Raw genomic sequence first — 27,425 nt, 5'->3', positions numbered from 1 at the left:
CTCCAGAGCACCAGAACAAGGTGCTCAAACTTGGAATGCCAAGACCTGGTTACAGAACACAGCAGGGCAGACTCACGCAGTACTTCTGGAGGCTTGTCTGGCAGCCTGGCGCTCTTTCCTTTTCTTGTCCGGAGGCTTGGCTAACACTATCTCAATTTCTTCCCCTTCTATTTCTTTCCCATTCATCTCATCCATGGCCTGCACAAAAATGGAAAAACACCAATCAAATTTACTTTTAAAAAAATTTAACCACCACAATTCATCCAATCAAATACCTAAGGATTAACATAATGCAGCTTCACATAAGGTTGACAGTTGTTTGTTTCATATTTAAAATAAAGATAAGTTAAAGTAGAAAGAAACCTAGTTCTCTTTGGTGATGAGCTCTAGAGAGGATAAATGTCTTCTGATACATCTTTTACATAAATTTTTATTCAAATTTTTCTACACTTAAAAGTAATAAATGAAACGGTTTTCCCTGGAAAATTCAATGTACAAATTATGGCAAACATTAAAGTTATCCATTTGTCCTAAAAGTCTAATACTATGGTCTTCTTCAAAGCATTTCCTTCATCTAGATTAAAGCCAGATCAACCCCAAGGAAAGAAATGTGATTTAAGCTAAACTACATCCCAGTTATTTAAACGACCACCACCTCATCTGATTGGCAGCATGAATATTCATTCTCACCCCACTTTACAAATGAGAAGCAAAAAAGGGCAATACAACTTGCCCAACAATCAATGTTCTAAATGTCACAACCCATATTTGAATCCTCATCTTCTGCTCTAAAGCCCAGGACTCCTCTTTACTTACCCTGCTGCTTGTGGGTTGTTTCATGAAATAAACATAAACATAAATAACATAAAATTATTCCAAGAGCTTGGCTGGGTCATACAAAGATGTTGTATTTAATGTATGTTCAAGTTCACTTCCATTTTGAATACAAATTATTTGAACTATATCAATGTAATTGAGTGAAGACTCTTGAAGACTCTTGAAGAAATAAGTATAAAGTCTTCAAACAAACCTGGGATGGAACATCCATTGGGGAAGCTGAAGAACCAACTAAATTAATGCCCAGAAAATGGGATTGTTGATTATGATAACTCATCTAGTGTACGTTAAGTGATTATACCCTAGGTCAGCTTCAGCAAAAAGAATCTTTAGGAGGCAGACTGCTTTTGAAGGTCAGAGCATGCATGTATTTGAAGACTCTCTCCATAGAACATCTGTCAAATCTCTTCTACAACCTCTTCTAAAACCTCACTTCTGGACTGCTTAGGACTCAAGCCTCAATGAGTCTACAAAAATCATTCACAAATATTCTGGAGACTGTGACTAACTGATAAAGGGATCAGAAGGTAGAAACAGAGACAAAATTTTACCTCAAGTTCCTCTTCTTTAAAAACCCTCCCACCAGTTCTTATGAACATCAACTAGAAAGCAAGCCAGCCTACTCAGTGTTGAGTTAAATATATGCAAAAATACAGATTTGTGAGGGCACCCACAGACACACATATATGCATGCACATACAGAGGTCAGACCTTAAAATGAATACTGACCAAGATGAGCAAACTGATATGAATATGGAAATTTTAAAGTGTTATATCCTCACTAGTTCAAGGAGCCTTTCGCACAATCTAATACAACAAATGTTAAAGAGGCATAGGCTAAAAATGAATAATTCCCAAATTAAAGTTTGAAATAGCCAGTGGCTGCTTATCAAGAGGAAAAGTTATCTATCAGAAATAAAATGACCAAAAAACCCATAGTCTTAATGAGCAAGCCCCAGTATCCTACTGCTATGGTCACCATTTTACTCAGATAACTCAACTCCCGGCTTTTCTAATCATACAAGGACATCTTTGACACTAGTTTTCTATGTAAGTGTTTGAAAGTAAGGGACAAAAAGTTAGCAGTACATAATCAAAAAGAAAGCTGAAGAACAGCCCAATTCTGTAGTTTTAACAATTTATAGGAATACTGTTCCTTTTGAAATGTTTTTAATCACAAACTCAAATTCCTTTCTTATACCTTTCACTAAAAGGATTCTGAGCTAAGTTCACCCCAGATCATTCTCCCCAACAGTCAAATACTAAGAAATTAGCAAACCCCATATTTACTTTCCATCTACTTTACTACTTTATACCTGTCATTAAGAAAAGTAAGAAATTAAAGAACAATAAGACAAACATATAGAACATTTCAGCACACAGTGTTCAATGACAATATAATACAAATTACCTGAGAACTCTATGTTACTTCTATAGAAAGTCAAGAGAACAAGGAATACCTACCTTAATTAACATCATTAAATGGTTCCATGAAAACATGATCTTAGATGAAACCATGTTCCAGGATCCAGTCAGCTCCACAGGAGCAATGTTGATGTACACACAGCAAGTAAGCCATATGACAACACTGAGGAGACTTGACATTCAAAGTATTAATTCTACCAGGGCTGAAGCACTAAGGTTTCATTTAGATCATCAGTGAAATTGACCACTCAATCTGTACCTTAAGCTGAACTATTAAGGCAGATTCCCCATGTTACAATGAGCTCTGATTAAGGTGTATTAACAATAGTATAAACTATCAGTCCAGAAATAGTACGCAGGTTAGAGCTGTAGAGTGCTTGCTTTCCTTTTTACCCACAAAATGCTGAAGGAGCAAACCACATGTTACTTGATATACTTACAACAGTGCTGAATTAGTGCTTCATAGTCCACTGGGACCAATTTTATAGATGGTGAAACAAGACTCCAGAAGGTGGCTTGCCTAAGATCACACAGCAAGTTACTAAGAGTCAAGAGTTAAAAAATTGGAGCTTCCATGAGTCCTTTGAACTACATTTTACAAAGCATAGAAAAACTGAACTTTCAAAGTTCAGCAAATAAACTGAAATGCAACTAACCCAACAGAAAAACATCAATCCTCTGAAAAGAGATTCCTTAACTTCAAAGATCCCTTTCAAAACACAGGACACTAAACTTTGCATTTCTACCTTAACTGCTGCTCCCCGGTCTTCAAAGTGAACAAAGGCATAATCTTTTAGTTTCTTCACTCTTTCTAGTTTCCCAAATTCTGAAAAGGATTTCTCCAATATTTCCTCTGTCACTGTAGTGGCCAAATTTCTCACAAATAAAACTTTCACCTATTGAAAGAAAAATGTGCAAGATTAGATACATGATGCAAACATTTTATGATTTCTCTGAAATGTATAAGAATGCAAAGGATACTTATTCTTCTGTCAAACACAAGTCATACATTTTTGCAATATAATTACAGAAAACCACTACAAAGAAGGAATTACCTGACAGTCTCTGTTTTCAGGTATATAATTGGATGTTGCTATTTCCTATCATTTATTTCAAGCACATAACTTACAAAAAACCAGCAAGACACTAGCCCAGCTGGAGAGATGCAAAAAGCAAGCTTGATATTTTTCTTATCCATGCTAGAAAAAGATTAATTATCAGAGTGAATGGATATATATGGGAAAAATTTGCTTTAGAGTAAAAGAAAAATCTAGCTCTTCTTCATTTCTAATCACATTTCCACATTTGGTTCTTTTTATTTAAGATTTATTTATAATATTTAGGACTGGACTCCATAATAAGCAGTCGCTGGAAAGCTGGCAGAATAATAAAGAACTAAAAAGGATGGTAAAGACTATTCAGTCCAAGGGGCAGCATAGTGTGGTGACTAGAACGGATTCTAGGCTTCTGTGTGAATTTGCAGCTTACATCAACCTTTGGCAAGCCAGGCAAGCCTGAACAAAACCCTCTGGCCTTCAGTTTCCTTATCTGTAAGATGAAAGGTCTGGATTCAATGTTCTCAAGTTCACTTCCAGCTCTAAGTCTATGAGTTAATGGCCCTACCCCCTTCCACTCTGTTTATAGAAGGGCTTATGTGACTTCCATATGTGATCACATGGGTGATGGTAAAACCAGGGAGTCAGCTTGTGGATGTTTTTGAAAATGTCATTAAATTCCATTTATGCCAATTCACAGCACCCTTCCCTCCCCTCATTTGAATAAAATGGATTACAAACTCCCATTTGTGTTCAATTTGTGTTTAATGAAGAAGTAGTTTACACCTTTCAAGGAAGAGCTCTTTGACTGGAAGTTGCAGCAAGAAATCTAAAAGGAGGTAAAAGCGGAGTGCCAGGGGAGGCACCTCCATGGTTGTGTACGTGAAAACACTAGGGAATTTCTCGACATAACAAGTTCAGGGTATGGCTGGATTTGGAAGAGGAATTGAGGATAACTAGTAGCTAAAGCTGAACTGAGAGAAAAAGTAGGGTGCTGACTTTGGTTGGGCCCAAGTGCTCACTCAAAGCCTTCTGTGGCACACTCACTCAGCCTTAATCAATGTTCCAGGACTCATTGATGCAACCCTCCCAATTCAGAGAAGGAACTGGAGGCCCAGAAATATCACGTAATTTGCTCGGGCACAGAGTGTAAACCAGGGCCTAAGAGTGCAGGTCTCCTGGACTCTGGTTTCAGAGTTTTCTCACAGGCACCACACCACCCTTGGTGGAGGAGGGCAAAGGTCAGATCTGGCCGGAAGCACTCCCAGGTCTAGCTACATACATACCCAATGCACTCCCACCTCCATCTCCACCCCATAAGCCCCTGGAGTAGAAGGAACCAGCCATCCCTACCCAAGGTCACCCATGGACTCAAAGTCAGCCTGGCTGAAGCAGCGAGGCACTACAAGGAAGAGATGGGAAGCAACCAGTCAGCCAAACCGCCACCCCCTTGACCACCATCTCCCCTCAGACTCCAATGGAGACAGCTCAGGACCCAGAACTCAAGAGCCTTGGGGACAGCGATATTTCCAGTTAGTGATCAAATCTACCATAGTAAACCCTATGGAGATCTAAGAGTCACAACTCTTTAAGACCCAGAAAAAAAAGTTCTCATGACTAAAATCCTTGGCACTATCAAAGGAATTGCCATAAAAAATGGATAGGTTTTTATCAGTGGAAATAACATTAAATGAGAGGCATTCTCATCTGCTTTACTGTAGTACTCTAGGACTCAAGGACCTTTCTGCCTGATGTGCAGCTGAAACTTTTTATATGTTCTGTGCTCCATTAGAATATGAGCTCCTGGAGAGTAGGGACTGTCTTACTTTTACCTGGACCCCAAGCATTTTGCACTTAGTAGATGCTTTTTTCATTCATTCAAAATGAGAATTGTCCTTCAGGACCCAAGAGAATGGGGTTGGACACAGTTTCCCAAAATCCAGAGGGAGAACTCCTGCCTCTGATAACACAGAGGAAACATATTCCCTGAGGGGATGATAGCTCCCAAAAGGAAAAGTACCACTATTTTTTAAACCCTCAATATCTTACTAGGGACCATCCTTGTCCTGTCCTTAGCATATCCCAAGACTCACACTTGGAATGACTTAATCCCAAGGTTTAGGCACCACATGCCAGGATACCACCATTCACACTGGTGAGAGCTGGTGGGGCTGCATGCATGGGAAGTAGGAGAAAACAAGCAGCTTCTATATAAATAGGTCTTGACCGGCAAATCCAATCTTACTGAATAGCAATGTTCTCCATCTTCATCTTTTCTCAAGGTGGTCACTGTCCTAAAGAGCACAGGAATCAGAACTGGAATAGACTTTACAAGTCTTCTCAGGCCCCTTGTACAGATAAGGGGAGCTGATGTTATTATAAATAAATAAATAAATAAATAGAAACAAACAAACCAAAAAAAAAAAAGTTCAGTGTAAAGGCCAGCCCAAGGCCTGGGGAAGCATTCACCACCCCAATCCTTGTAGACTTAGGCCAAGAGAACACGAGCTCTAGCACACATTGTCAACTTGGTTCTTTCTTGGCTTCCACAATCTCTGTAGGAGGCAGGCCCAGAACCCCAGCTCTCCCTCTGTCGACGATCACTGGGATGGCCAAGCTTGTGGCCTCCAAGAGAGTTCATTTAGGGTTAAGACACTGCTATGGTGAGTGGCTAGTAAGAACTAAGCCCTCACTGGTGTCCTTGGTATAACAATGCAGGCATTCTATGGTCTGCAGAATTCAACCATAATCAATACAAATTTTTACGTTTACCTTGGCCATAACCTCCGGATCTGGTTCTTCCACAGGGTCGGCCCACTCCACGGTCACAACATTGCCCCAGACTTTGACTTTCCCACTCATAAGCCTGCGCCGGGCTTGTGCTGCCGACTTGTGGTCTTCATACTCAAGGAAGCAGAACCCCCGATTCTTCTTTTTGTCATCGGGTTGATGATAGAGAATAACGTCCACCAAACCCTCTGTTAAACCAACATCCAGAGAGATGAGCCAAAAGCATCCACCACACAGCTAGGGAGCTGACCTATGCTCTAAATCCACTTGCCCATGACCAAAAAAGAAAAATCAGCCTGGAGTACTCTGCTAATTACTATTAAGTAATTAAGCTTTAGATCCAAGAGAGAAGATTAAGGTCATAACCTTATCACAGTCCTTTTAACTTAAGGGGTCCTGTAATCAAAGGCAATAGATTCCACCAAAGTCTTCAACAATGTCACTTACACAACATGAAACATTTGTGAAAGTGTTTCACTGAAAAAAAAAAATCATTTCTTGACATTCCAAACTAGAAATACAGAACTCATACAGTTCTCTGTTCTTTATTGTCTACAATAAAGAGTCAGCTAAATTAAGTCTCTTCCTCCTCCACAACGTCTCTCCAGTTTATCCTTTTCCCTCTGCCTATCCTTGTCATCTTCTATCTCCACTGCCCCCCAACCTACAAGACCTTTACTCCAGCAGTCCTGCCCTCCTTACATCTGTACAGTCCACTACTGATAAAGTAGCTCTCTGTTGCTGCATCTCAAAGTCCTTTCAGATGCCTTTTCTCCAAGAAATCCCATATATCACATCTTACCAATTAACAACAACAGAAATAGAAAAAGACCACCAAAAATGTTAACCTTAACAGAAAAGAATTACCCAGAAATAAAAGTTTTGCAATTCACAGTATGAAATAGTTACCTGTGGTTTAATAAATGTAATCTTAATAAAAGGACAGAAAGAGGAAGGAATTGAATAACCAGTCACAACTTGGAAACATGGGGCTAAAGCTGAATTAATCCAAAGCAATTAATATGATCAAAGACTTTTGAGAAGAAACCGAGAACATGGAAGGCAAAGCTCAGACAAAAATCAGTTGAGAGGCACAAAAGACATACAAGAAATAAATTCCAAAAGGCCATCTACAATAAAACGACCTGAAAGGGAAAGGACCATCCCCCAAGTCCAATAGACAATACTAACAATTGAGGTGGAAATAAGACTGCTCAAGAGATCAAGATATGAGGGATTTCATAACATCATACATCAGGGAGCTTCAGCAATCCAAATATGCTGCTGAAAACTGACAATACTTCATTGCTTTTTGACAGAAATCTCTATCCTAGCTATTGAAATTCTAAACCATTTATTCATTTAAGGGCAGAGATCTAAATCTTCAAGACCATCAACAAAATATTTCAGAGAGAATTCATTCTGACTAATTACCAAAGATCTTTATAGAACTTTTTTAACACCATAAAATTTACATCATTTTTAGGCCTATTTTGCCTTCTTGTACCGATAAGAAAAAGCCATCAAAACACAGGTAAGGAGGGAGCAAAAGTACTCAAGACAGTCCTCTGCTATACATAGTCCATTACCTAACAGTCTTAGCTCCTAAAAGTTATCCAAAGCACTACACAAAAGCCTAACTACTGGAACTCACTACACCAGTCAAGCTCCTCTGAAGATAACCCTTGGCCTTCCCCAAATGAAAAAGCTATGTTAATATTCAACAGCTCTAAACTAAGCCAAACAACTCTGAAAGACTCAGTAGTACTGATCAACCGACCAGAATTCCAAAGGACTCAGGAGGAACCATGCTATCCAATACCATCCAAACAGAGATCCGGTGAAGTCTGCATGTGGCGTGAAATGTATTTTTTTCTTTCTTTTAAAGGAGAGTAAGGTGAGTGGAGGGAGCAACAGGGTTAATATGGGAATGTTTTTCTTCTCTATCCATATTTGTAACAGGTTTTGTTTTCCTTGTCTTCTCAATGGTTGGGAGAAAGAAATGAGAGAGATGATTTGGAATGGAAAAGAAAATAAAATTTAATTTAAAAAAAAAACCTATTAAGTATGTCTTCCCACATAAGATCTAGATACTGAAAGGAACAATGAGATGAGAGTGAAGATGTGGGGTATGAAAATGTATTGTCTCCCTACTGTTTAGAATGCTTCTATTTTACCTAGAACAGCTGCAATGATTCTTGGAAGTCTAGAAGCTTAATTTCTACCACCAAATTCCTCTAAATTCCAATGCCTCCTATGTAGTAATGAAATAGGGGGGAAAAATGGCTCCAAGAGAACGTAAGTAATTTGCACAGACAGTACAAAGTGAGTAGCAAGAATTCATTTGATTAGGAAATATTATTAAAGCAAGAGTGAGGTTTTAACAAACATAATTCTAGATCTTGAAAACAAATAGTAAAATTACAATGATCACGGCCAACTTTATTTTGTGCATTTTCTAAGACAAAAAGGAAAAATAATTTATTCTCATCCCATCATTCTGGAATGTAAATGCCTTAAAAAGTGGGACCTGTCTCACTGGTATCTTTCTATTCCCAGCACATAATCTGGCACATTGTAGATTAATAAAGGCTTACTGATAGATTGGAAATGACTTCAAAAATGAAAAGAGAAATAATTTATTTAGCTTGCTAGTTGTTCTTATTTTGAATGCATATAAAAGCATGTTAGGTATTATGTTAGCCTAAATTACTTTTGTGGCCTGAATGACCGGTCTCCAGATATCTAAAATATTCCTCTTCAAAGATTAAACAACCATTCTAAATCTGACTGAAAAAACAAAGAAAAACTCCGCCTCAGTTGCAATAATAATAATACAGTTGAACCATTAAGAAAAATCTTCCAGTCCGGGCTATTTATATTAGGTCACCAAAGAAGAATGTGGACTCTCCCTTCTTAAAGATCCTTAACATCTGTTAACCATGACAGACATAATCTTGCTGAGATGCAAGAGATGACCTAGGTCAATTTATGTGTTCCAGCATCTTGAAAACAAAGAATAGACACCTGGAACTGCATGTACACTGTATTTTAAACGGAATTAGGACAGGAAGGGCACAGTCAGTCCAATCTAGTCCAGGACCCAGCTCCCTTGACATAAGGGTCCAGGCTTTAACTCACATAGAGAGAGGTCATCTCCCATTAAGGAAGCCAGGCCTCAAAGTATCCTACATTGATAGGCTGAGTTTCCCCAAAGTCCAGTGTAACTTTAGTCCTATCCTGATCTGAAATAAACCCATCAGACAGAGCCAAATTGATCCCCAAAACAGTGACTCACAAAAGTGGCTACCAATATTCATTAATAACCAAACTGAACCCAAATCAGTCAAAAGATGAGTAGAAACAAAGAGATGGTTTTAAAAAAACAGAGGAAGGAGGAGGAAAACAAGACCTTTCACTTTTATGTGGATCTCTAATTTCAAAGACTAAGACAACATCAAACTTGCACCTGGCCTGAACCAAATTAAAATGTACTTGACACATGTTTAATAGAAATAAAAATATAATACAACATAATGTTGATTCGAGATTTTCTAAGTCAACATGTACCTGGCTCAAGTCTGACACCACTGGGATCTAAAGTGACCTTTCAAGCTTAGATGATGACTCTAATTCCCCCAAACTAATTTACAAACACTACTTTTTTTTACCTGTGACTTTGCTGAATTCTTCCAATATGTTTTCCTTGGTTTTGTTCTTTGGAATCGATCCAACAAACAGCCTGTTGTTTGCCACTGAGATGCATACTCCAAGGTGTTTACCAGGACGGATTTCATAGCTGTCACACTGCAAGGAAGAAAAAACCCAAATACACCCCAAAACCACCCCACACTCAGGATACTGAACTTTAATTCTAAAGTATTTAATAACTTTATAAAATCAGGCATTTCTTTAACATCAGCAGTTCTCAAACTTTTTGGTCTCAGGAACCCTTTATACTCTTCTACTGAGGTCTGTTCAAAGAGCTTTGTTTATGTGGATTAAAACTACTGATATTTATCACATTAGGAACTGAATTGTCCTATTATTATTACTTTGAAAATAATTTTAACCTCTCAGACTTCTGAGAGGGCCCCTTACTGACTACTCCCTGGACCACACTTGGAGAACTGCTAACTTGAATCATTAGAACTAAATTATTCATTATATCCTTATAAATGCTTGCCATGCTATTATTTTTTAAATGTTATTACCTTAAAAGAAAATGCTTTCAACCCCCAATTCCATTTGGTTTTGTCACTTCCCTCCTTTTGTCTTCAACTTACTCAAAATTGAGGACAGAAGAGATTGGCCCATTTAAACAAAATTTAATCTACTTCAAAATTTTTCTCATTATTTCAGACAAGTCAACTGAGATAAATTATTCAAGAGATTTAGGATAAAATCAAGCAGTTTGCCCCCAAGAATATCAAAGTATGGTGATGATACATAACAAATGAGAAAAAAACTTTCTTAAAAAATAATTCAACATTTCTATGTCATTTTAATACTGGACCTAACACACTACAATTAGAAACACAATGGCATATAATATGCGATACCTGCACACAAATTTGTGGGTCTGAAATTCAACAAATCATAATAACAATGATTTTTAAAATATCAAATGTTTCACAAATTTGCATCTCGATCTTGTAGAGGGCCACACTAATTTTTTCTGTATTGTTTTAATTTTCATCTAAGTGCTGCCAAAGTGAGCACTATACTAATGATTTTTTACAAGCTTTCAATACCCACATTTCAATAAGATAACTTATCTGTAGTTTAAATTTCCTGATGCTATATGGACAACAGGGGGTGGAAGCGTGTAAGAGGAGAAAAGGAAACAGGAGAGGGGAGAAGAAAGGGAATGCTTCCAAGCTACCAACCTCTAGGTTCCTTCTAGGAAGGGAGGCATTAACACTAAAGAAGGAAACTGGAACCCCTCAATGAATCATCTAACTATAAGGGAGAAAAGGAGCAAAGTGATGAAGACATTTACCCCAACCTGGGGAAGTCTCAGGCCTCTGATTATGTAGCACTGTGCTAAGAAGGTAACAAGACATAATTTCCCAACTCTAGGACACATTGAACTTGAGTGACTTTGCCACTGCTTGCTTACTGTTGTTATTTGGAGGGAACAGAGGGAAGAAGGTACCCAACAGACAAGACTGGAAAGTGAGACAGAACAAGAATGGCAAAAGTTCTCAAGACCTAAGACAAAAAGATAACAAGAAACAAAGGAGGCCCAAGGATACTTCTAAGAATAAGAGAGCTGAAGCCATCTGTCACAGGAGCAGAGCATGGTAGACATGAGAGACTAAAGGAGTAAAATATTTTTCAAGCCAAGCCAAGTAGAGCTGAGGACCTCTTCTTGCTCTCAGTACAGATCAGCCAAAGCCAAAATGGAGATGAAACTCCTAAAACCAAGTGGTCTAAGTACATTCCCCCAACCAAAAAAGGTCACCCACTAAAGTTTTTAATCAAGAACTAATAGGAATTAATGATCATTAAAAGCAAAGCATTTGAACGGTTTCCAAAGGATCCTTGAACCGTAGAGTTTAGCCCCTTTACATACCAGCTTGACAGCTTCCTGTGCGGCATCCTTTCCACAGAAAGTAATGAATGCATATCCTCTATTCTGACCAGACAGAGGATCCATCATAAGACGCAAGTCCCAAATGGGACCAGCCTTTTCAAACAGTGGCACCAACTCATCTTCATAGAGATCTCTTGGTATCTTACCTACAAAAACCTGAAGGAATTTTTTAAAAATAGTTCATTAAAGTCCAATTTAAATATATAAATTCAAAAGCCATATTGTAGACAAAAATCGATTCTTAAAAAAAAAGTTACATACACATGATTAACTGGCATGACGAGAGGGCAGGATAAGTACTTAATTATAACATAAACCTTTGTTTCAATCATTAGCAAAAATCTTTTCAAATTTTGCTAGCATATTAAAACTTTTTTTAGACATTATGCTATACATAATTTTTCCTTTAATGATTAAATATCTCAGAAAAATAAGTACTAAACTCAATTATAATCTGCTTTGAAAGTTATAAATTGGTTTCATGCATGTAATAGTTTTTACCTTGCTTTACAGGTGAGAAAACAAGTCATAATAAGGTAATGATCTGGCTACAGTCAAAAGCTAACAAGTGTCAGACTCAGAATTCAAACTCAGGTCTTCTGGCCCAAGGTTTTTGGATTATGTAACCCATGCTGTTTGTATGATGCCTCAGTGGATGTTCAGTAACTGTGGCGCACCCCAAAATGTACGTAGTTCAGAAGACTGGACTCCCAGTCAACCCTAAAACAACTCTGTAAATAAATCTAATAAAATTTCCAAATGATTTCATAATCTGCATGAAAATAGGACAGTTAAAATACAAAATTAAAGAATATATCAAAGGTAACTTCATCCTTTAACAATGTTATCTGTGCTCAGAATTCTGCTTAAAGTGAAACATTGAAGACTTGGAAGAAAAATTGTAGCATGACAATCTCATCTTCTGTGATAAAATTTCATATTCTTAAAAACTTACCGAATGAATAGCTGGCATAAAGATGAAGAAGTTAACTCTAATTTCCAGAAATTTCTTTCTACAGTTTTATAGCAGCAGAATAGCTATTCCACCTACCTTTAGATAAACCTAAAATGTTTAACCTTCACTCAACAGATCTTCACAGCAAGCCAGAAACAGAATCTTTCCTTAATTTTGGTCCACTCACTCCCAGAATTCCACAACCATTGACTCTCTTACTTCCCCCAATTCCTGTCCTACACAGGTCACCTGGCCCCCACCTTTACTGAAGTGGAGGTTACTAGTCTCTCTTTTCCCCTCCTTACCATAAAAGCCATGCTCTAGACTCACTCTAATTTCTTTCTCTCTCAATCTATAAGTTTGCCTCCTTTGCCTCAAGTTTCTACTCCCACCTTTTCCTGGATCTTGCTCCTTCAATGAACCCCTCCCTTTCAGTATTTTTCAGTCTCCTACTTTAGCAGGAGTTCTACCTCCATTTACATATAGCTAAGCTCCCACAGCTTTAAAAAAAAAAAAAAACAAAAAAAAACCTTCATTTAACCCAAATAGCCATCCTCTGTGTAACTCCTACATAAAACATTGTGCTGGGTTCAGTACATAACAGTGGTTCCCAATCTTTTCAAGGTTGAGACATTTTGTACATTGCCATGTTATAGTTGTGCTATTAGTAACCACCAACTGAACACCCCTAAGACTAGGGATTAGCCCTCTGCAAAAGTTCTTCAACAGAAGGCGCTTCCCTCCAGGGAGCACAGATGTGAGGGACAACTGTTATAGAAGATGAGAGACATGTAAAAAGAAAACATTCTTATCTCATGGACCATGGGAAAACATAAGCAAGTCAGATTTAGTTTACTCAAAGGCCAATTTGCCAGCCTCTGTTCAATTTACATTTGGCCAGTTTAGTATTTGTCACTTCGATGTGTTTAAAACAGAAATCACCTCAACTGTGATGGACTTGGCTCTTTTCATCAATGAGGTGATTAAAGGCAGTTCCAATAGACTTGTGATGGAAAGTGTCATAAACATTCAGAGAGGATTGTGAGACTGAATGTGGATCAAAGCATAGTATTTTCACAGTTTTTGTTGTTTGTTTGCCTTTTTTTTCCTCTCTCATTTTTTTCTTTTGATTTGATTTTTTTTTTTTTTTTTTTTTGGCTCACAATGACAAATAAGGAAATATGTTTAGAATTGCACACATTTAATCTGTATCAAATTGCTTGGTGTCTTGGGGGAAGGGGAGAAGAGGGAGATGAATTTGGAACACAAGGTTTTATGAAGGTAAATGCTGAAAACTATCTTTGCACATATTTGGAAACGCCATTTTAAAAAAAGAAACTCACACTTAGGATAGATAACATAAAAAGAAAATGATAATATAATTTTAAATAATAAAATAATATATAATAATTTTTTTAAAAGAGCCATTTGTTAAATTTTTCAGACCAAGAATTTTCTCTTTGGAAATCAGCCGATATTACAAATTAAGGTTTAACTTATAATTTTACTAAGTTTCTAGACATAACAAAATGGTGGAGAAAATATTAATACTAATTAAATTTAAAAATATACTGTAAAAAAATAATTAAATAAAATAAAAATCATCTACTGCTCAAAAAAAATTTTTTATTCCCTTACCTGCCTTCCTCTCTTAACAGGAGTAGCACATTTAGCCCAGAAACTTCAAATCATTTTTTTCCTTTGGTTCTTCCTTCTTCAACCCTCCATATACTATAAAATTCTCTAGATTCTTCATTTAAAATGTATTTTGTACCTGTTCTACTGCTACTTTCCTTGTTCTGGTCCTAACCACCAGAGACTACAGAAATAGGCTCTAACTTTTCTCTCTTCCTCCTCCAAATCATTCATCATATATGTATGTGTGTGTATATGTGTGTGTGTGTGTGTACACATATATACATATATATTCAACATCACAGTCAAAAAAAACCTAAATCACTCTCATAGGGCCCAAAATTGTTTCATGGGTTGCTGTGGCCAAAGGACTCCATCCCTACTGAATGACCTACTCCTGATGAGCCTCTGTATTTAGCAAAGCTAGTCTTCTTAAGTCCAACAAACTACTACCAAGACTATGCCTGTTACCATCCCCATATAGTATATAAAATCACAACTTACACACTATTGGCAACACCTTCAAAAAAACTCAGGAATGTACCCAGCTTGAGGCAATAGAGTAAGTTCTTGTAGATTCCAACTTACATCAATGGAGGAGGACCTGCTTGTGTTTAGAAATCAAAAAATCTCATTCTTTCAGGACCACAGGTAGCATAGGAACATCTGGCCACTTGTTTAACTGAACCTGTGATCTCACTAGCATAGGGAACTCCTGACTCCTCAATCAGCACCTTCTCTGCCACTTACACTCCCAGGGAAGGTGTAAATGCCACTGTATGACAAAGGGGACTTGAAGCCAGGTATTCCTGTCTTCAACAGGAACTTGGGATTCCCAAGTTCCCTGTCTCTTGGGATTTAATAATAAAATGCCAAAATAGATCAGTTTTATAAGCAAAAAAATTAATAGCTCTCACTGCTGAAGATAGTACATTATGTAAGGCCCACAAAGCCCTTTTTCTATATAATTAAGGCAACTATTTTCCATCAGACAGATAGACCATCTAATGCTGTTTAAGTTAAAGGCACAGAAAGAGGCACACACCAATCTTTAAACTGAGAAACAGTTATGAAAGATGCCCTCAGTGAGCTTAGTTAATGTTGCAAAGAATAAGGTATTCAACAACTTAACTTGGAATTAATACAGAATGTTGGAAGTTGGGAACATTATTTTTTTGCTTCTTCCACTTACAAATATTTTCTTTTTCTTTTCCAGGACTTACACAACTGCTATGCTTCTCTTCCTTACAATCTATAGGCTCAGAGGATTCAGGAATTGAAAGAGACTAGGGATCGTTTGCCCTGTGTTGTGATGTGATGTGCGTGATGATGTGCGTGATGTCACATAAACCAACAATATCAGTGAGGACTTACACCCAGGTTCTCCAGACTCCAAATACTGTACTCTTCCTATTTTACAACATAGCAATTTTTCAACTTGCTTAATTCTGCAGCTTGCATAGCATGCTTATGTTCATTGATTTTTTTTTCATTCTTGTTGCTATATTCATCTCTTAAAGCCTGACATACTGGAGTTAGAAGAGACCTGAGCTCATCTAATCCAACCCTCTTATTAAATATGGGAACCTGAGGCTCCAGAAGAGATTTACACAAGATGATACAACTACTAATTCTGGTAGAGCCAGGATTTAAACCCAGAACCTGCCTCCCAAGATTACATCATCTTCCAATGAACCATGCTACTTCCTACAGAACTATATAGGACTATATACTGAGAAGCTGAGAAAGGATATTTTCCCACTCAGCTCCTAAGAAGTACTATTAATGTCTTCTCAAGTTCAAAGATACAGTCCAGAATCTATATTCTAATTTAGAATGTTTAGAAACTTGTTTAGAATCTTTTTGTATTTCTAAATCTTTTTGATTTTCTCATCTTCCATGCTTACATACCTTCTAAGAGCAAAATTAAAATGAATTAAAAAAACTCAGACATTTGCCAGAATATTTCTAATGTAGAAAAGATTCCAAGAAGAAAGCCATCAAACTCACCTCTGTCCCAATGCCAGGTTGTACACCAGAATACACACTATCTGGAGGAGGACCACCATATTTCCTCTGACCTGTGGTTACATCTAACGTGTAACCAGTCCTCTCAAGCAAAGCCTAAAAAGATAATACAGCTTATAAATCTAAATGGATGTTATACAAAAAAAAAACTAATCTTTCGACATGTTGGTCTTCGCCAACTCAATCCTAAAACAGCTTTATATAAACAGACTTTTTAAGGGTTCTGTAAAATTCGACTCCAGCTAACCAGGAAGCAGAGACGGCTACTATTTTGGGATGGTTCAAAGGGGATTTTTAGTATTGTTTTTATTTTTCTAATTACATATAAAGACAATTTTTAATATTGACTTTTTAATAAGATTTTGAATTCCAAATTGTTCTTCCTCTCCTCTTCCCCTCCTTAAGACAGTAAGCACTTTGAAATAGGTTATACATGTGCAATCATATAAAACATTTCTGTATTAGTCATGTTATAAAAGAGGACAAAAGGAAAAACTACAGGAAAAAATAAAGTGAAAATAGTATGCTTCAATCTTCATTCAGACTCCATTAACTCTTCCTCTGGACATGGATGCTATTTTCATGAGACCTTTGTAATTGTCTTGTATCATTGTATTACTGAGAAAAGCTAAGTCATTCATGACTGATTATCATACAATGTTGCTGATACTATGTAAATGTTTTCCTGCTCACTTCACTCAGCATCAGTTCCTGTAAGTTTTTCTAAGATTTTTTCTCGTCATTTCTTATAGAACAAGATTATTCCATTAGATTCATATACCACAACTTTTTCAGCCATTCCCCAATTGATGGCAATCTCTAAAAGGATTTCTTACTTAAGATGGGGGAGCTGATCTAAATGTCTGCTAGGGATACTCCCAACTCTTGTTCCAAGTTACCAATAGCTGTCCAAATTTATTTATTGTTATTCTTCAATAAGCAATTTCTATTCCAATTGTTCCTTAGTGTGCAGCATGACCAAGTCCTTGTTCATACCATCTTTGTTCCTAGCCCTTTGAAATGTCCTCTTTCCATTCACTCTAACCTTCAAAAGTTTCACTTCCTCCAAGAAGATTTTTCCAACTTTAATATTCACTCAACTCATTCCTTCTGTACTGCTGATTAGTACCACAATCTAACCCTTAGTTATCTGGTCCAGTTTTGTTTAAGCCAGGAATTTGGTAAGGGCAGTCAATAGATTTCCCTCAGACCATACTGTGGGGTTAAATTCACATAAAGAAACGCGCAGAAAACCCCTCTAAATGGACAGAAATGTAGGCTTGGGCACACTGGAGCCAGGTAGTCCTTGATTCTACAAAACTGAGTATTTCACACAATGAGTAATATAGGAGCCAACAATGAATCACTGACTCAAGATACACGATTACAAATTCCCAGTTTGGACATTTGCTACCTTGGGGGGGGTGGAGGGGAGGACTCAAAATCTCTATCTCTTTCCTCATCTATTAAATGAGAATGATGTGTCATTAGCTACACTTCACAAGCTTTTCAAGAAAGTGTCTTATAAACTTTAAACATTATTCAAATGTAAATTATTAACCTATAATCCCTGGTCTCACTCTACTGTATGAAACATGGTCAAATGACACAATTACAAAACAGTTAATAGCCAATGTTGATAATGTGCCATCACTATGATGTAGAAACAGGAAGTTTCCTAAAGAATGGAAGCCTTGAATAGCATATATAGTTTAATTTATACCATTCATTAAACAAGGATTCCATTTAAGGATCATAGTATCTCAGAACTAGAAGGGACCTTAGAGAGATTGTAATATACTTCCCTCATTTTTAAGTGAAACCAAAAACCAGGAAGAAGGTAATCTGGCCAAGATCACCCAGTTTGTGAGCAGGCTTGCTTTAATAGCAGCCACCCTCATCTCTAAATAGATTTCTAAGTGGGTTCTTAAATTGTCCTACTCTCTCTCCCATTTCCAACCCAAGGTTTAGTTTTGTTTTTTAATCGTTCAGTGTTCTTAATGAGAAAGCAATTCATATAGGATAAATTATATAGGCCTATCTACTGCAAAGGTTAAAGAATTTGTTTTTCAAATATTACTCCTTAAAACTGAGAAATCACTTAGTCCAACCTCTTCTCTCATAGGGCCCAAAAAGTTAAGTGACTTGTCCAAAGTCTCACACAGACAACAGCAGAACCACGATTCCAGTCATGGTCTTGAATAAAAATTCTTTCTACTACTCCATACTAATAGGCCTATGAAGAAGGGAAATGGGTGAAATTATTCCATTTGGCAATGACAAAACTGAAGTACAGAAAAGTCCTAAAACTTAGGGAAAAAATGATGGTGAAAGTAATTAGAATCCAAGCTAATTTGAAATCCAATGCTGTTCCTTATACAATATCCAAATTCAATCTCTATTTAAAAAAAAAAAAAAAACAAAACCCTACAACACAAGATATTTCCTTTTTCAGGCTTCTTCAAAGTTTTATTATTCCATTGGAAACTGAGTGGATGTCCAACAGCTGGGGAATGGCTGAATAAGTTATGGTATATGAATGCAATGGAATATTATTGTTCTATAAGAAATGATCAGCAGGATGATTTTAGAGAGGCCTGTAGAGACTTACATGAAATGATGCTAAGTGAGGTGAGTAGAACTAAAAGAACACTGTACATGACAACAAGATTATATGATGAAGAATTGTAATGCACTTGGCTCTTTTCAATAATGAGGTGATTCAAGACAATCGCAATAGACTTGGGACAGAAAATGCTATCTACTGACTATGAACCACTACATAGAATTCCCAATCCCTCTATTTTTGTCCACCTGGCGTTTTGATTTCCTTCACAGGTTAATTGTACACTATTTCAAAGTCTGATTCTTTTTGTACAGCAAAATAACTGTTTGGACATGTATACTAATATTGAATTTAATTTATACTTTAACATATGTAACATGTATTGGTCAACCTGCCATCTTGGGGAGGGAGTGGGAAAGGAGGGGAAAAATTGGAACAAAAGGTTTCCAATTGTCAATGCTGTAAAATTATCCATACATATAACTTGTAAATAAAAAGCTGTAATAATAAATAAATAAAGGAAAATGCCATCTACGTCCAGAAAGAGGACTATGGAGACTGAATGTGGATTGAAGCACGGTATTTTCACCTTTTGGGTTTGGTTTTTTTATTTTTTTGGTTGATTTTTCTCGCACAACATGACAAATAAGGAGATATGTTTAAAAAGATTGTAGATGTTTAGTCTATATCAGAGTTCTTGCTGACTTGGGGTGAGAAGAGATAAAGGAAAGAGGAGAAAAATTTGGAACACAAATTATTTTTACATGTATTTGGAAAAATAAAATACTATTGACAGGGGGGAGAAGTTCTATCATGCTAGCAAAGTGTTGGTCTGTTTCCTGCTCAAGATTGTGAGGTAAATAGCAGTCAAGAAAACATAAAATCTAGCTAGGTATCCTCATTAATCAGCACTAATCTCCCATTTCACTTTCAGGTGTTCTTTTTAATCATGAAGGCACACTGAGAATCAAAAGAAACAAGTGACTGAAGAGTGAAAGAAGAGTGACTTCTTTAATGAGAAAGACTCATGGAGAAGGCCCAAAGAAACAGAAACAAATGTTCTGAGAAAGACTCTATACAAATTCAGGTGTCATTATGATAATGACAATCTGACATTTGCAAAGTTTCCAAGCACGTATACAGAAACACATTTGAGCTCCACAAAAACTAGGAGGCAAACAGGGCAAGCCTAACAAGGGCAAGACAACACAAGGGACAAAATATGCTGAAATTAAACTCAAAAGAATGGATTGTCTAAGTCCATTTCAAGATACTTCCTAGTTGTATGACTTTGGGCTCTTTCTTGTCAAATGGGGATGATAATAATACTTGCATTATTTATCTCATGGGGCTATTGGAAGATTACATGATATGTGTAAAAGTATTTGGCTATGTAAATATCATATTAGGATTTATTAATACCATCATCCTTTCCAACTAGCAGATGTAGACACTGAGGTTTAGAGAATTTAACACTAGGGACTTTCGTAGTGCCCTTTCCATCATACTATGCTAAAGCACAAACAATATGATTTTCTCATTTGGTTTCTCACAAATACCCCGTGAAGAAGGTTCCCCCAGACAATACCTGAATTTTGAAAATGAGCTAACTGAAGTCTGGAGAGACTCAGTCCAAACCCAGAGCCCACAAGTGTCCAAAGTTAAATCTGTGTCTTCCTGACTCCAAATCTAGGGTCCTTATCACTCTATCACTCTTATCACTCTACTTTAATGCCCCTCAGCAATGGGAAAGGGAAAAAAGGGCAGTTGTGCAGAAACTCTTACCTTTCATGAAAAATCTCCTTAGTTTAAAAAAGCTAGGTGAACTGGAAAATATAACAATTAACCTCATTAACTGTGGCAAATTGAAATAGGCTTTACCTTAATCTTTGCTTCATCAGGTCCCTTTGTTGATTCTTGTACCTTGCTCCCTTGTTTCTCCCTTTGCCTGTAGGTCTTCATAACTCCACATAAAAATGCACTTTTGTTCTACAAAAGAAAAATCATTTGGAGTTGCCGGAAGCATTTGTATCAACAAAATGAATAAATGATTCCATGTCCCTCCCAATATTTAAACATCAGAAAGAACCCAAATAGGCCTTTCTTAGCTTTTACCTTTGGCTTTCTCATTTGCTATTCTTAATCCATAAATCCCTCCTACCTGAATATTTCCCCCCACAGTAATGTAGCAGTCAATCTCAATATTATGAGCAGTCTGCTCCCCATACCATTGGTAACATCTCCTGAGGATGTCAGTAATGTAAAATGAATGGCCAATAAGCTATTTTCAATGTGGCTCTGAGTCTTAACTTTGGCAGTGTACCAACTTCAGGTTTTTAAAAAACACTTGGAGCCCAGCATATCACAAGCATCATGGAACTCAACCAGCAAGCTCCTCTTATGTTTACTCACTCAACACCTCTTCTGAATCTTAGTCTTACCTGTACATGAGACAGGTCACTTTCCTTAAACTGTTGGAGGACAGAGAGGGCGCCTTCTTCATTAAATTCTCTGAGAGCATCAATTGCTCTTTCATCAAGATCGACATAAGCTACCAACCCTAAAAATTCAAATTGAAAAATGATAACATTATTCAAAAATCTAGAGGGGACATAAATTGATGAACCTGTCCTATTATTAACTTTTAATCACAAATAGTTACATTCAATTCTATTACTAACAAATTATCTTATTTTTAATTACATGCAACTATACAAATACTATATGAAAGGACATGAAAATGTAAACACTTAAAAATAAAATACTTTTACTAGGAAACTGAATTTATTCTAGGTCCCCCACCCTCAATCTCACCCCTGCCCCTCCAAAACACATAAATACACATTTACCCACCCCACCCTTCAAAAAAGAATACTGGAGTTTCAAATGCTTTGGAAAGAGTTAAATCTGCTGTACACACTGTGCAACAGACTGAGGCTTGCAATCATCAATGCTGGTCCACATTTCTAAGTAATGTTCATGTGAACACTACTATCTTCAAGGATCTATCTGCTCCAAAACTATGGACTTAGGGAGTTTTGCAATCTTCATTCAAGTGTAACCAGTCACCCAACCAACTGGGGGATGGGGAGGAAAAAAGCCACCTATTATTTAGTGACTCCAGGCCCAGTTTATCAAAGGCTTTCCCTTTCTTAGGGCCAAAGAGAGACTGACAATTGTTTTTTGAGTCTATAGATGGACTTTGCTGTAGTCAAATAAGGAAAGACACAGTATCACTCTTCTGTAATACTTATTTTTTAAAAATCATTTATAGGTGCATTTAAAGCTTGGAAAAACATTCAGAAAGCCACATTTTAGCAGCTTCTTCTTGAACGTGAGGTATTTTGAGATTTAAGGAATGCTGTGGCAAGTCAACAATGATATTTTCCAAATGAACTATAATTATATGGCAAGGACCTAATTAAAAAAATTTTTTTTAATTCTTCCCAGCGCTTTAAACATGAATTGTTAACATATAGATTATCTACTAAAAAATAAAATACAACTCTTTTAACTTAATCTAAATTTATTATAACAATTGTTATGTATGAGCCTGTGAAAGACTGTTAGGAAATTTAAACAGTCAGCACTTTTTTTTTAAAAAGTGACTCCACTAGTAGCAAAGCCCACCAAACAATTTCATTTTAAACTGAAGTTAAAAATTTAACAAATATAGTGCCATTTGCAGTTGCTGATGTAAGAAAATTAAATGCACCGGCATAATTTATTTTAAATGTCCTCAAATGATCATGTCTAAATAAGTTTGGAGTTCCTTACATGAAAAATTCCACAGCGCCACCCAAACACCACAGTCCCAGAGGTCCATCAGACCTTTCCCTGGTCCAACCATGCCTATGCTCAAACCATAAGCTTCACCACCCTTACTAGACAAGATTCTTCAAGAGGGCATCTTTAAGCAGATCACTATCTGTTCCCATGGCAGAAATGCACAAAAAGCTCCTTAGGACTATTTCCAAATGGATACCTTACCCAGGAGACATTTAAGGAAATCATTTTTAATATCTAACATTTATGTCCCGATTTTTTTTAAAGGACAAAAAGTTATTTTACAACTTACAGTACTTAAGAAAGATTTCAATTCTCTTTCTCAGAAGCTGACTGCAGATCCCTAAAAGCTCTAAAAAGGAAGGTTTCCATCCATTTATGTCATCAAAGGGGGAGGATATATTTATTTATGAACAAGATTCCCTAAGGGTAAACATTTCTCTCCCACTTTAAAACCTGAAACCACCTACAACCAAAACCTTATTTAATATATTCAGATTTTCCTAAGCACTTAACCCTGGGACTTCTGGATAAAAAAGCAGCCAACTATTGCAAACCAAACACTTCCATGAGATGCTGAGAGATGTGGATTACTGTCCAATGAAAAGTAGACAGGCCACAAAACTCACATAAGGACATTTATTATTGTTTCAGGCAATAATACATCCTAACTATTCCTCACTATGACACCTAGTTCAGAGCTAAACTGATTTAAGAGTCACATTAAGAAGCTAAAAGTAGAAAAGTAAAAGCAAATGATGATTGATTTGGATTGAGAAAAAAATGTAAAATTTAGTAATGCTGGAACACATATTTTTCTTGTGATAAATCTAAGACAAATTGATGTACTAGTCTGAAACAACTAAAACTGCATATTCAACACTAAGAAGGCTTCAAAATCATGAAATAAGAATCAGTGTCAAAGTCAAACCCAATTTGCCTTCTATGACGGAAAAGTCATATATATTCAGCTCTACACGGACAGATCAGAAACAGTAGTATTATTTAACCTTAAAAAGCTATACAATTCAAAGTGGTTTGCCCTCACTTTCATAACCGGTCAGAAACAAGAAATGCATATTATACCTGTCTGAAATATTTCATCAAGTCTCTCTGCCACCTTCTGTGGGAGGCCTGCCTCTATCAGTGTCTTGTAGTGCTCTGTGTGAGTTACACTGGAAGTGTCCATTGGTTCTTCCTCTTCTTTTAACTGTACCGCATTACCATTCACCTGATTAGCCATTTTATTATGCTGCTGGAAAAAATTCAGGAGCTATATTACATTAAGCCAGAAATAACTAGTTTGCAGGACAATGCATGACTTATCTAAACTAACTTGTACACATGCTGCTAATATTCTATCAAAATCATATTTAATGCCTTTTTGTGAGATAGCTGACCTAAATTTGCAATAAAATCATTCTGGTTAAACAATGGAAAATGTACATGGAAGCATAAGGTTTTAAAATACTTCATGTACACCATGGTGATCAAAGAGCTCAAACTTTCTGATCAGAAGGGAAGTATCTGATTAGTCCTGGTGATCAAGTTATCAAAAAGAAACATTTTGATGAACAAGTCACCACTATAAGGCCTAAAAGTTCTGTAGCTCCCACTCTTACACAAACTCAATTATATCTTGTTTTTAAACAAACCAAACACTCAAGGTTTGAAAATTTTCAAAGATCCCTGGCTCTCTGCCATGTCATCCTTCCATTCCAATACAGGTGTGACAGAAGTAAAGCTGTTCAACATGCTGGTGGTGTGTAGGGGTGATTCTCTCCACCCTAACTCACTAAGATCATGTTAAGATCACTAACAAAATTAATTTCATTCTTCCCATCTATAAATTTATGAGAAAAAAAACTTAAAACATTTAAAATGAATTATTTGTAAAGGTAACTTTTAAAAAAGGAAACCCAATCTACAATATAATGAATTTTCCATATCAGTTTATACGACTGCAAAAATACATATTCAAGCTAGCTTCTTTCCAAGAGTTCCAATCGATGGGGCCTAATTAAAGGTGAACTCAGTTAACCAGCCAGCAATCATTCTGTATATTCCACCATTCAAGTACTGCTGAAATGGACTAACTACCTGGGGAAGAGAGTTTAAATGGAAAGCTCTAAAAGACCAGCATAGATGAAAAGGTACCTGCCTCACAAAAGCAGTAAGAGTTAAAGGTGCATTTGTTTGTGGTGAAATGACAACTTGATGAAGATAATATGCAGCAGAAGAAAGACATTGCAACATATACTGAAATAAAGGATATGAAGGTGGTATCAAGAATAAGCCTGGTTTTTGAAGAAAATTCAAGGTAACAGCTATCAAGAAAATACAAGTATCCCAAAAAACTCTTGCCTCTGCACACTACTAGAGAGCCTACCAGACATGGGAAAACACCAGGAGCAATTGTCCCACTTGAAACAACTTAATTTCTTTCAAAGACCACTGAAATCCAGTTGAAGATAATGTGAGAAGATAGAACAGACCAAAGTTAGAGTTAGGGTAAAAAAGGGAGAGAGGAGGAAATGAGGAAATTCGGCATAGATGAATTATTCTGAAAGAGCTAAAGCTGTCAGGATATGTTATGGTCAAAGAACAGTATTAAAGATTTGATTGTCTGGTGATATGTACAGGTTGTGTACAGACAGACGCATATTTTGCTGTTGAACTCTTATTTACATGGGTAAATGCTTTTCAATGCAGGCCTCAAAACGCTATCTGATGGACTAGCTAAAAGCTAACACACTCAAAACTACACAGTACTGTGCTCAACTGTTTATCACGAAAAATGGGTATATGCACATTATTAAATCAGACCATACTCCTACACATGGCTGCATCCTATAGACTCCCCATTCTCCTGAATTTTCATACCTCCCCCCCAAAACAGCTAGGAAATCTTCAAAATTCCAAAGTTATACACATCATCACAAGACCTTCACAGCAAAGCAACATTTTGCAGTCACAGAATGGAAGCAAACTCTTAACAGATGTGAACATTTCTGTTAAGAAGTATCATTATCAAAGTATGGGTAAAGCATAAGACAGGTTGCCTATTAAGCACAAGATGGAAAAAAAAAAAAAGTCATGAACACTATTAGTACCAGATGTACTCAGCATGCCTCAAATAAGCAGATATTGGAGGGGGAGGGGCAGAGAGGGGAAGGGGAGGAAAGACAGGAAAGGGGGGGGGGCTTTACTTTAAAAAAAAAAAAAAAAAAAAAGTTGAAACTTTCCAAAAATGCAGCTTTACAGACTAGGTCTAGGGGGTTCCAAAAGAAAAACCTGTCTCTCCTTCAAGCCCAAGGCTGGAGAACTAAGCCTATTATGTTAATTGGCAAACTACCACCCAACCAGAGCAAACTTCGGGAGATAGTAAACACTCTAGAGAGCTTTTTGTTGGGGGAGGAGGAAAGAGATGTTTCTTTAGGGGGAGGGGCCAAGAAGACCATTTAAATTTGGAGGGATTACGCAGGGGATGGGATATATTACCTGACCCCTCTTTTCCCGGGTTTTTTTAATGCTCACATTAGCGACCCAGGAGCGCGGCCGAAAGGCCGGCAAGGGCTTGACCTGGACACCACGTGGGGAGGGGGGGAGTAACTTACTCTCACTCTCCGGACCACTACCACTGCCTCTCAGTCTGCTGGGGATGGATGGAAGGTGGGAGGGATGGCACCGTATCACGTGGGGGGAATTAGGGGGCCTCTTTCTCCTAAGGCCCGGGAAACCCGGCCTAGCCTGACCCGGCCTCCGCCCCCCCCCCCCTCCGGCCTCCCGGCGCGCATGGCGGGGCCTTCCTCGGAGGCGGGAAAGGCGCGGCCCGCGGCCCCGAGCGGAGCGCGCTACGGGGGAGGGAGGCGCCCGGCCGGCCTAGGCCCGAAGCCGCGCGCCGGGTGCCGGCCCAGAACCGCCCCCCCCCCCTTTTCTTCTTTGCCTCCTTCCCCCCCCACTCCCGCTCGCACCGGCCGGCCCGCCCGGCGGCCCCTTCCAGAGCGGGGACGTGGCGCGGGGCCCGGGCCCGGCCGAATCGGGGCGGCCGGCCCCTCCCCCCACGGGCGGGCGCGAGACTCACCAGGGCAAAGCGGGCGCCGGCGATGGGGGCCCGTGAGAACGAGCGCGAGGCTCTTTGAAAACGACTAGAAATGGCGCGCGCGCCACCCCCTCTCAGTCTCCCCCGCCTTTCCCCAGGGCCGCCGCCTCCTCCGCCTCCTCCGCCTCCTCCTCCTCATGGAACGGGCGGCGAGATCCCGGCAGCACGCGGGGTTTCCCGGAACTGCTTCCAGGGACTCGGCTCTCCGATACCACCAATCAGCGCTGGGGAAGGCCCGAGAGGCGGCTGCTGCGACCTATGGCAAAGGGACTGTGAGCTGGACGCGATGAGCCGGGACGACCCGAAAGCCAATGACCGAAGGCCTTCGCTGAGCCAATGGGAAAGCTCAGCGGCGCCGGACTAGGAGCCGGGGGCGGAGGGAGGCACACAAAGGGTGCGCTGAGGCCCGCTGCAGCTGGACTCTTTTGATACGGGGTAGGGGAGTCCTTTTGAAGGCCCGAGATCTCCGCCCTCTCGCTTGCCCGGCGAGCACGGGGGAAGTGAGTGGCCTGGCCCCCTTGCAGTCTGCCTCACCCCGTCGGGACGCGACGGACGCCTGGGACCGCCTCCATCTCCGCAGGGTCTCAGGCCCCAAGGCCGGACCTACTAGCCTCTCGCACCCGAACTTGCCTTATCTGGGACCGCTT

General features: G+C 38.3%; 1 protein-coding gene and 1 non-coding gene across 9 annotated transcripts in view; both read right to left on the bottom strand.

Annotated features, from left to right (window-relative positions):
• HNRNPR (heterogeneous nuclear ribonucleoprotein R) overlaps window positions 1-26,868 on the bottom strand; it is a 34,679-nt gene extending 7,811 nt beyond the window's left edge. For 4 of the 8 annotated variants that reach the window (XR_004233359.1, XR_004233360.1, XM_031962631.1 and 1 more), the window contains exons 1-10: window positions 26,761-26,868; window positions 23,763-23,928; window positions 21,332-21,450; window positions 20,772-20,879; window positions 16,307-16,420; window positions 11,686-11,862; window positions 9,779-9,914; window positions 6,090-6,304; window positions 3,009-3,158; window positions 77-198 (exon numbers count right to left, since the gene is read on the bottom strand). Coding sequence is in view for 6 of the 8 variants with exons in the window: in XM_031962631.1 (XP_031818491.1) it covers window positions 77-198; window positions 3,009-3,158; window positions 6,090-6,304; window positions 9,779-9,914; window positions 11,686-11,862; window positions 16,307-16,420; window positions 20,772-20,879; window positions 21,332-21,450; window positions 23,763-23,919 (1,298 nt within the window). In the remaining 2 variants the exon portion in view is untranslated. Of the gene's footprint in view, window positions 1-76; window positions 199-3,008; window positions 3,159-6,089; window positions 6,305-9,778; window positions 9,915-11,685; window positions 11,863-16,306; window positions 16,421-20,771; window positions 20,880-21,331; window positions 21,451-23,762; window positions 23,932-26,760 lie in introns of all 8 variants that reach the window. The other 4 variants (XM_031962629.1, XM_031962630.1, XM_031962632.1 and 1 more) reach the window with 4 other exon arrangements.
• On the bottom strand, window positions 10,724-10,829 carry LOC111719881. Its single transcript, XR_002769826.1, has one exon. It is a non-coding gene; the product is annotated as a U6 spliceosomal RNA (small nuclear RNA).
• Window positions 26,869-27,425: the final 557 nt, after the last annotated feature.

Source organism: Sarcophilus harrisii, chromosome 3 (assembly GCF_902635505.1).
Source record: "Sarcophilus harrisii chromosome 3, mSarHar1.11, whole genome shotgun sequence".
NCBI lineage: Eukaryota > Metazoa > Chordata > Mammalia > Dasyuromorphia > Dasyuridae > Sarcophilus > Sarcophilus harrisii.
This window is presented reverse-complemented; position numbering and strand designations above follow the sequence as displayed.